Below are 11,474 nucleotides of genomic sequence, written 5' to 3'. Positions count from 1 at the left end.
AGGGTTGATGAATGATCATCAATTAATTTAATTATTATGGCAGCACGGCCACAAATGTAACGCACCAGGATGGAATGAAAATGTGTTTATTTACGTATATATATTTGTTATAAAATGTGTGTCGGACTACTGCAGGTCGCAGTCTGCTCTCAATCAAACTTGTACACCTGGGGATTTGTGGCTGCTACCCCTTTACTGCATCTAGGTCAGATTCTCTTAGTGGGCCGATTAGAAAAGTGATTTTCCACTCCCACCATTGGCTACAGAAGTATAACTCTGGAACTCGATTCCTAAATGTTTGATCAATTAGATTTTATCTCATCAAACCGAAGACATATGAGGAAAGCTTACTTTCTGATGCATGCATGTCTGCTTAATTTTGCAATAACGTTGGGCTCAGTTGATCGTTGGGTATGACTCCTTCCATCACTCGCCCTGTCCCTTCGTCTCTCTGTCCCTCTTTCTCTTACCGTAGGATGACATCATGGTTTCTTCTTCAGCTCAGTTCAACGGTAAACTCTGAGCCAATGGCGGAGCAGTATAAGCAAAGGGGGCGGAGCTGTCTTTCACTGGCATCTCGTTTGTTTAAAACATGTCTCCTTAACAACCGGACTCTTACACATGAAATAACTTTTTGTCGAGCAAACGTCGCGTAAGTAACGAGTGTATCTGTGTTCAATTTATTAAAGAAGTGAGTCGCTACTTCGTTAACGAGATTGGTCAAATCTATAAACTGTAGACAAAACATCAATGGAAAAGAGTGGTTGCTACTCAAGATATTTAGCTAACGCGAGCTACAATTACTAATTATACTAACCGTAACGTTAGTCATATATTAAACTCTTCAATATATATTGAACTATAACCATAATCCATGCAAACGCTGTACTTGTCATTCTTACCAGATCAGCAATTATGCTGTTATAACAAATACTAGGATTGCTATGGCTAGCCGTTGCTAGCACTATTGAATGAACTTAGCAACCAAACATTAGCCTGTATCGAGTTACGCTAGGGTCGCATGCATCTTCCTCTGTCCCTTTCAATGGCTGTCATGTATACGTTTGGTTAGGGTTGTTGATTGGTGCATGTACTATTAAAAACAGGCGTCAGCTAAGCTATACGTGCTGCTGTCTTCGTGAAGATGTGCTGTTTTCTCTGTGTAGCTGCTGGATCGAGTCGGAATGGCTGAGACAGGGGAGGGGAAGAAGGAAGAGGCAGACTACAAGAGACTCCACAGCTTTCCTCTCATAAGGGTATGGTGTTTTAAAATGATCATCAGGGTTACATTGATCATAAGGGTATGGTGTTTTATAATGATCATCAGGGTACGGGAGTTACATTGATCATCAGGGTATGGTGTTCAGTTCAAATCAGGGTATGGGTGTTACGTTGATCATCAGGGTATGGGTGTTACGTTGATCATCAGGGTATGGGTGTTACGTAGATCATCAGGGTACGGGTGTTACGTAGATCATCAGGGTATGGGTGTTCAATTTAGCATCAGGTTATGGTCGTTACTTTGACCATTGGGAAATGGGTGTTACATTAACCATTGGGAAATGGGTGTTATATTGGTCATCAGGGGATTGGTATTACATTAATCATAAGGCTATGCGTGTTACATTGATCATAAAGGTATGGGCATTACATTGATCATAAGGGTAAGGGGTTTTACACTGATTATCGTACATTATTTATTGTATTGATATTGCATGCAATTGTAGTAGTGAGTCAGTCACATTCAATAAAAATGTATACTTAATCATAATAGCAGTTGTTGTAATAGTTCAATAGTTCAAATAGTAAATGGATCATCTTCTATCATTGTTGTTTGATCGTATGTATAGTGCCAGCTGACACAGACTAGTGTGTCACTTTTTACTCAGCCTAAGAAGCAGCCGGCCAACTGCCAGAGGCCTGGTTTATTCTTTCAGTGTGTATGTGTGTTTTAGACATGGTAGGGTGTTAATGAACTGTGTTTGTGTCTCCAGCACACAGACATGGCAGAGGAAATGAGGGTCGAGACTATGGAGCTCTGTGTGACGGCCTGTGAAAAGTTTGCAACAAACAATGAGGTGTGTGAGTAAATAATATGCTGGCTGGCATCATTTTGAATGAGTGCGTTCCCAGAATCACCTGAATTCAGCTGTTTCAGCTCTGCAGAACATGGGATACTAGTTAGTTTCAGGTCAATAATTTAAATCTATCTCTCTCTAAATGTCTTTATTCTATTAAATTCAAAGACTGTAAATGGTAGATATCAACAATTGCTTTTTAACTAGTAACAAATAGAGAGATTGTTGGGTTTTCATATCCATAATCTTAGAGCAATAACTAGCAACAATTCTAATTAAAGATATCAACAATTCAGTTATTACTAATATAAATGTTAATTGTAGATAACTATAACTCAATTACTACTATTATTTTTTTCTCATTGACTTCTATTCAAACTACATATGAGATATCTAAATTACAATTTGGACATGTTATATTCTAATTCTACTTATCCATAATGTTAGTTTGAGTGGTTGAAATTCTAATGGTTTCTACAAATAGGTTCTCACTAGTCAAAATGTTAATTATGGATAGATTAAATTCTCACTAGTGGCAATGTTCATCATAGATATCTGCAATCGTTCTTGAATTACAGATATCATAAATGTAAATCAATTGTGACAAGTTGAAATGTCATTTTTGAATGGGAAAATATTTTTGTATCATGTCTAAATTGTTTTACAGTTATCTTAAATTAACATTTCAACTAGTCAAAACAACATTTTAAAATATCGAAAGGTCATTTTGACTATTGAAAACTAAATCACTACAAGTCAGCCCTACTGATTGAATGTTAAAACGGCTTGCCATGTCTATCTATCTATCTATCTATCTATCTATCTATCTATCTATCTATCTATCTATCTATCTATCTATCTATCTATCTATCTATCTATCTATCTATCTATCTATCTATCTATCTATCTATCTATCTATCTATCTATCTTCCTCTCTCTGTCTCTATCTGGTCTCTCTCTTTCTCTCTCTGTTGCTCTCTCTCTCTCACTCCCTCTCTTCCTGTCTCTATCTGGTCTCTCTCTCTTTCTCTGCTGCTCTCTCTCACTATCTCTCTCACTACCACTCACCCTGTCTCTATCTGGTCTGTCTCTTTCTCTATCTCTCTATGTCTCTACGTCACTCACTCCCTCCCCCTGTCTCTCTCCGGTCTCTTTCCGTTTCTCTCTCTCTCAGAGTGCGGCGAAGATGATCAAGGAGTCCATGGACAAGAAGTTTGGCAGCTCGTGGCACGTGGTGATCGGCGAGGGCTTTGGCTTCGAGGTGACCCACGAGGTGAAGAACCTGCTCTACATGTTCTTCGGAGGCAGCCTGGCCGTGTGCGTGTGGAAGTGTTCCTAGCCCCTCCCCTCCTCTCATCACGCCGCCTGTCCTCCATTGCGTCCGTCCTTCCCATCATTCCACCCATCTTCCCTCCTCACCTCTCCAACCACCGGGTTGTCTGAGTCCCCGACGTAGATCTGGAGAAACTCTGATAAAACAAGGGGAAAAGAGCGGGCTCATTTCATGGTATCCATTTATTAACACTGCGATGGGCTGCTGATGTAAAGGGTTGTTCGGTGCCAATCCCGTCCTGTCCTGGACCTCTGTGTCCCACAGGCTGGATGTGGCTCCACTGTATAGTTGGCTTTTATTGTTAAGTGACATATAATATAACTAAAGTTACAGCCATAACGTTTTATGAATGATAACATTATAAGATATTTGTTTTTATATTTTTCTTACGTTTTTTGCATCTCGGAACTCTTTGAGGTGCAAACGGTTCACCCACCCTCGTGTGGGGGATGCGCTAGTGACTTTGCACGCGGTTAGCGGCGTCGGTTTCCTTGTGTACTTATTAACCGGCCATCTTGGCTGTACCAGCCATCACTCGGAACGTGTGGTTTTATTTGAACTGTTTATTTTTATTTGAAACAGGTGTTTGAAATGTTTTATTTTTATTTTTATTTGAAACAGGTGTTTGAAATAAGTACTGTATGCTCTCGCTCAGAGACTCCACCGATTCGACACGTCCTTCTGCTCCTCACCCGTCCGTAGACACACCCTCTCCCTCCATGTATCCCAGATGCTGTAACCTCTCTCTCTCTCTCTCGTCTTTTTAATTGCATTCGTATTACTCTGTTACAATAATACTGTATCCGGCCAGGGTCTCTCCACATTGTCCATTTTTTTTTTAAACCACGTTTCTCTTCAGGGACTGTGTGTGCACGTGTGAATGTTTGTGTGTGCTGGACACACACAATATTTTTTAAGAAAAAGAAGAAAAGAAATTAGAAAAAAGGACACGTCTTTCCTCTCTGCCCAAGGTTCTTTGCAATAGTCCTTTATGTTTTTCCTCCCCTACACTTTTGTTTTTCTTTACGCTCTGTTTCCTTTGACTCTCTCTGTCCGTCCCCAGTCCCCCCCACTTTGTAGGTTTTCAACACAGTTTTGATGTGTGTAAATATTTTGATGCAACGATTGGGGATCACATGTGAAAAACGGAACAACGCTGAACACTGTGGTCTCAATACGATGAAGGGCTGTGTGTGTGCAGCCCAGACACTACAGACAAGGGTCTGGTTTCCTTCAGTTAAGGACATGTTTCAGGACTCGTCCGGTGTACAGATCCACAATAATCCCAACCTTATGGTTGATGTTGTTGATGTCAACGTTTTTCTTACGCTTTACTTTTACGTTCATACCAGTTTTAACAGACCCAAGCGAACAGACCTGTATGCGTGCTGTTCTGGTGATACAATAAACTTGAGTTGTGTTTTAAACAGATGTTTGATGCAGCGTTTCTCTTCCTGCCTTCTACAATGCAGTCTTTGTCTTCAAACAGACCAGTCAACACATGCTTTTTGCTCTGGTAATTGTGATATTTGTTTTAAAATATTTATTATAATATGATAATATCCTTCATATTACAATGATGTAGTATATATTTTGTAAACATTCAGAGGGCCATTTTGTTCAGAGAAATGCACAACACTCTAATTGAGCCCTGCTATACTGTCTGCTAGTCAAGATCGTTTAAAAGAGTGATGCTTTCTTATGGCATTAAACTATACTCTAAGAAAGAAAGATTGCATGGCATCTGGCTCATTCTCATTGAATAAATACTCTATTTTGAAAAAGAGGACTTATTGTCAGATAAATTCCAGGCATGAGCTAACAAAATGCCCTCATTTTAAACTCAAGTCATTGGAAATTCAGTAGCTTATGGATGATTCTATTTGTTTCACAGTCATCACTATTGTTTAACCTATCACTATCAAATCACAATTTGCACTTTTCAAAATGGTGAAAAAGCATAAATAAAATTAGTATGCCTTTAATGATTAAAGGCATACTAATTTTATGGAATAGCCATTCTTTATAGGAAGGGCCACTAAGGGGTGGCCCTTCCTGCCCGAAACTTGGCCCAGTCGGACCCCGAGTGCAGGAAGGGGGGGCCTGGACTTTCATAATCCTCGCTCGGTGACTGTAAAGGATGTTTGGTTGGATGTTATGACGAAGAATCATAATGTGAATGGGAATATTCTATAAATGTCTTGATATCATCTTTCGTCTCAACACTTCTGCTGCAGCCGCTTAAAGTCTCACTCCGAGAACCTTAAAATATGAATCAATCCATTAGAAGTATGAAAATATCTTCCCGGTGGCGTAACGGGGCAAACAAGGTGTCCTTTAACATCTACGTTTTGAGGCGATTGCAACAGTGCCACACATGATCATATTTGAATATGTTTCGGGGTAGTAATTAGCTGTAGATTTTGGAGGTCTTTATCAATAATGACCAGCCATAGATTTGCTTCCCGATGGAGATTTTTGACAAATTACATGTTATTTAGCATCTACACGTTAAGCTGAGATCAAGCTCGCCCTCTTGCTACACCGAGATCATGTCCTAGACCTAGGTGTACCATGTAAAATACATGTTACCATTTGCTAGAGTGTCATGCTGGGTATTATTGGACTCAGCTCAATGTGTAGATGCTAAATAACATGTCATTTGTCACACATTTCTATCGGGAAGCAAATCAATAGCTGCTCATTATTGATTAAGCCCTCCAATTTTGACAGCTAATTACTACCATTAAACATGTTCGAATATGCTCATGTGTGGCACCGTTGCAATCGCCTGGAAGCGTAGATGTTGAAGGACACCTTGTTCGCCCTCTTACGCCACCGGGAAGACATTTACATGCTTCTGATTGACTAATGAATTGATTCAGCTATTCCCCCAGAAGTCTGGGGTCAAAAGGTCAAAAGGAGCCGGCACCACGCCGCTTATGAGATAACAAAAAGTTAATGTGTATTTCTCTCGTAACTTTTTGTCATTATTAAAGAGAAGCCTGATTCTCAGATAAGCGTGTTGGATGGCTAGGGTGTAGGTCTGGGAAGAACTTCAGGCCAAAATCTTGCAAGCGAGCCGCTGGGTGCAGGTGCAACGAGATGGAGCACTTGCTGAGTCATTTCCTGTAGGGCTGGAGCCACAGGTTGAAGCATATGCGTCCTTTGAGACCCCCTTTGATATATAAGAGACCTCAAAGTACAGTTTACTTAAATGTTGTCGACCCAGTCACCTATTGCATCACTTCGGCCTCCTAATTGATCATTAGTATAATTGAATGCCCTCTTTCATATATATGATACCTCCACCACTGGGACGTGGCAACAATTCTCCAAATCCATATGGGGAGGGGGGGGGGGGGGGTGATGCTTGTGGACAGTAGGGTTGTACACTAGACATAAATAGGAAGCAAACTCAGGAGAAGGAATGACCTCTCACAAATATATATTTAATAAATTGTTTCAAATAACCCTGCCTCGTTAAATCATTGAGCTTGGTGTTTTGCTTTCAAAAATAGGTTATAGAAGAAGTCTAAACTGCAGAAAATATAAACATCCAAGCTGCCTTTTAAGGATACCTTGGAATATCTGTCTATTTTTTAACCATCGGACCCAGTTTACGACAAAAACAACACAATGGACGGCAGCTCCTTTGCAGCGTGGTTTTTTAGAGCCATGTAAGGATTAGAGGGGCTGGTCGATAGCAACCACCATAGCAACCATGACGGTCAAGTGACTCGATGCAGCCCCGTTGAAAAAAATAGAATACCACCCTACACACTGAGGAGAATAATGATATTTAAATTATTATGACCATGAAGTCTTTATTTGCATGGGTTTACATTTCGTTCTGTGTAGCATGGAAAAATCGGAGAAACACTCCCATTCAGAATGCATTGGTTTACATTTCGTTCTTTGGAGCACAGTTATTTTTATTTATTTATTTATTTTCAGTTTTTGTGGAGGTGCTTCAAAGATGCTAATTTTTCTGCAATAATCCAAAATCCAATGGAAAAACCCGTTGGCTTTTTGTCAAGGGAAACCCAGGTCGACGCTCACTTCCGGGTTGGCCAACATACGTCATCCCTCCACCACTCTATACTGTAAAAACACATGTTCAAGTTGAATGATAATGCATGAATCTATTCATGCTATTCATGACAATTATTTTGGCCATGGTGGATCCAGATCTGTTCCGGAGCATTTCTGCACCTCGGGCAACAGCGCAGGGTTGCCAGGTCCTGCCTGCAAAAAACGTCCTGCCCACATACCGTTCAAAATCCACCCAAAATGTCCTAGAAGCAGCCCAAGTTGTTGTTTTAGCAGCGAAATGCATGTGTGTGTGTGTGTGTGTGTGTGTGTGTGTGTGTGTGTGTGTGTGTGTGTGTGTGTGTGTGTGTGTGTGTGTGTGTGTGTGTGTGTGTGTGTGTGTGTGTGTGTGTGTGTGTGTGTGCGTGCGTGTGTGTGTATATGTGTGCTAACACGCTATTTTATGTTGAAATGCGACGTAATCCAGTGTTCACGAAAACGTACACTGTCAACGTATGCTTTTGGCGACTGGGTTGGCTCTCAGATAAACGTGTTTCACGTCACAGGGTTTGGGAGGAAGGGGCGGGCCTTCTGAGAGGGGGTTCTGGGGGTTTCCTTCCGGGCGGGAGTTTTGATTGTTGTAGTTTTCCGGTGGAGCTGTGCCTGCCTGTCCGATTGTGGAATCCAATAAACCTGTTATCAAGCTTACTTCGCTCAATACCTCGCCTGTGGTTATTACAATATCATTAAAAGTTACATAAAGTAACGGTTTAATAACACAAACGCAGGAAACACGTGAGCTGCTAGTTTAGCGAAAGCAGCGTCCCTAGCAACCTGACGTCGTTGAAACATCAGAATCAGAATCAGAATCAGAATTCTTTTAATGGCCAAGTATATTCACACATACAGGAAATTGACTTGGTGTGACATGCGAGCGAGACGATTAAATCTTCCTAATAACTAAAGATTAATAAAGATCATACACATTCACTGACTGAAGATTATTCAAGGAAAAAGTAAATTTCTCGCTAGAAATGTCATCAGAAACACGTTTAATGGTGAATCTGTCAAACAAATCAATCGACAATAGTTGCATAACGTGACGGCATCACCGTTGATAGACATTGATTTCCTTTCGTCTATATCCGACGGTGAGGGATTAACATGAATGTCTATCTGGCGTTGAAAAACGACGAAAAAGGTACCCATTTTTCGTCGGAAATTGACGTCAGGGATCCTTGGCCATGCGTCACACATTTGACGAGTAGGGAGTGAGACTGTGTTGTACTGACATGTATCTCAATTCACTGCAAGTCGCTCTGGATAAAAGTATCTGCTGAGCGATTTAAGTAAAGATGATGTTGAAATCATGTTTACTCAAAACACTGTGACCCCACTGGTCAGCCTGCCCTGTGACAAAACGAACAGAACACACAAACACATACTCTCTCATGCACTCTCACATAGAAATACAATTGCTGCCTTCATTATTAATTTCCTCATAAACCCCCTGTCAACAGTTGCAGGGAGGCGAGGCAGTTGGTGTCAGTGTGCAGCTCTCTCTGTTACAGAGATTGTTCTCAGAAGCAACACAGTGTGTCCCCCCCCCCGCCCCCCCCAGGCTGGCTCCCATTCATTATTTACTGCTGATGCTCTTTATATCTCCCCACTTTCAAGCTTGGTCCTCCTGACTAAGTTAAATATTCATTCAAAGACTTGCAGAGTCACACTAACAACGCAAGCCAGTGGCATTTGATAATAACAATAAATAGGTCATATTCCATCCCAAACAACGTTATGGGGCTGACGGGGAGAGTCTTCGATCAGGGATGCTGTGAAGCAGAGCTCCGATACAGTGGTCTTCTCAGTCTTAACCGAGGAGCATGCGAGATAAAGATTAAACCTCAGGGGCTTACAGTGAATTTAGACTTATTATTAGGGTAGGGATGTTGCTTACAAATGTGCTTTTGACATAGGGAATTTAATTACAATTACCATTAGCACATCTAGCAGACGCTTTTATCCAAAGCAACTTACATCGGTTAATGCACACATTTGGGAGTGAAACACTCAAATGCGGCTACACTTTTCTGAGACTAGGAATCCTCTCTTTATCTCTAAACTTGCATAACTTACTTTATTTGGCAGGTCTCCTAGAGGAGAGGTTTGACTTCCTGGTCAAATAAATGTAAAATCCCTTCATCAAAAACCTTAACCTTTCTGGGTTTCACTGGGTGTTGAAAGCAGCAGTGGCACAGCCATGAATCACCAAGAGACATTGAGTGATCCTGAGATGACGTCTGGCCGGCGCGGTGCTGAGACAGTGCCCCCATCAGTCCACAGGTAGCTGTCGTCTCCTAGCAACAACCTCAGGGATGTGTCTGTCCCTGAATGTTTTTGCCACTGAGTGTGTGAGTGATGTTGTATGTGTGCGTGTGTGTGAGTGCTGTTCAATGCGATTGTGGGTGTGTTTGTACGTTTGTTTGAGTTTTTGTGCGAGTGCGTGTGTATGTGTATGTGTGTGTATGTATGATTGATTTGTTGTATGTGTTTTGAAAAAAAAATCTGAAGTGGTTGAGCGAGCTGAAGAAATGAGGGGGAGAGAGAGCGAGCGAGAGAGAGAGAGTCGGTGCGAAAGTGAATGACAAAGAGGGGGCAAAAGAGATTCAGTGGACAGCAGCATAGAAAAGGAGAGGGAGAATTAGAGTGCAAAAGAAAAAGAAAAATTGACATGAAGGGAAGGTCAAAAGAGGACAGAATCACATTAAAGGAGAGTTTCATGTTTCATTCACCAACTGCTGCGGGGACTGCTATAATTAAGAAAAGTTGAAATCCATTCCAATATGAATGTGTCATTGTGTGCATGCGTGCGTATGTGAGTGCGTGTGCGCGTCCGTGCGTATGTGTGTGTGTGTACGTGCATAGGTCATGCATATCAAAGCACAGGCAAGTGTGTGAAAAAGTGTAGGTCCATGCAGACCAACCACAGGCGTGCGTGTCCATTCCAATATGAATGTGTCATTGTGTGCGTGCGTGTGTGTGTGCGTGCGTGCGTGCGTGCGTGCGTGCGTGCGTGCGTGCGTGCGTGCGTGCGTGCGTGCGTGCGTGTGTGTCTGTTTAAGCATCTGTATCCTTCTGTGCACAGAGGGTTTCATGTTAGTATAAAAAGGCAAGGCAACCTCTATTTTGAATCCTTGGTCCAACTGACATTATTGCTGCAAACAAAGCCTGAACTTTCCAACCCTGTAAAAGACTGAACCATTTTAAAACCCAGGTAGCTGCTGTAGGTGAAAAGAGGAGTGAGAGATAGGGACGGGTTTGAGGAACAAGGAAAAAGAGACAACAGTCTGTGACAAACCATGCACTCTGCGTGTTTGGTGGAAAGTAGTGTTAAGTAAGGGGACGGGGGGACCGTGTTGTTTACAACCAGCGGTGTTACAGCCCCTGTCTGGAGCGGCTCAAACCCATGAGACGTAACAAACCGAAAGGCAAAAGGGGTGATCTGTCTCAACACAACAAAAGAGAGGAAACCACTGGGCCGTCCACATTGAGTGCCGTAGGACCGGCTACCGAAATAACATCAAACTAAATACAAAGCACAGCAGTGAGAACTAAAATACAAGATCCCCAACAGGAACTAGAAGCCAAAACAAGGCTGTTGCTCCAGGGAGCCAGAGAGGCACCTGACTGTGGGCCAACATTGCACAGGTGAGGCTGATCATCGTTAGGGAAGCTCCGCCTGCAGTCCCTCCCCACAGGCTCTCTGGAACAAACACAGGTGGGACATGTCGGCGAGAGGAAGGCCGGGGTGGAGACGAGCAGAGACCCATCATGATCATGTTTCTCAAGCATGTGCCATTTCAACCTCCTCCTGTCCAATCAGATCGTGATTAGTTTATAGTCCATCAGGATTGTCCATCAGACCCAGACAGACAGACAGACAGACAGACAGACAGACAGACAGACAGACAGACAGACAGACAGAGGGATGAACAGAGACAGACAGACAGCGGGATGAACAGAGAGGACAG

At 42.2% G+C, this 11,474-nt stretch overlaps 1 protein-coding gene across 1 annotated transcript; it reads left to right on the top strand.

The window, feature by feature from the left end:
- The first annotated feature begins 516 nt into the window (after positions 1–516).
- Positions 517–4,842, top strand: LOC132454106 (dynein axonemal light chain 4). The gene is made up of 4 exons (XM_060047282.1): positions 517–652; positions 1,167–1,256; positions 1,995–2,078; positions 3,253–4,842. Exons 2-4 carry the CDS (start codon positions 1,185–1,187, stop codon positions 3,415–3,417), a joined length of 321 nt encoding a protein of 106 aa, XP_059903265.1. The 5' UTR covers positions 517–652; positions 1,167–1,184; the 3' UTR covers positions 3,418–4,842.
- Positions 4,843–11,474: the final 6,632 nt, after the last annotated feature.

This window comes from Gadus macrocephalus, chromosome 3, assembly GCF_031168955.1.
Source record: "Gadus macrocephalus chromosome 3, ASM3116895v1".
Lineage (NCBI taxonomy): Eukaryota > Metazoa > Chordata > Actinopteri > Gadiformes > Gadidae > Gadus > Gadus macrocephalus.
Note: the sequence above shows the minus strand (reverse complement) of the source record. Positions and strands in the feature narration are given on the sequence as shown.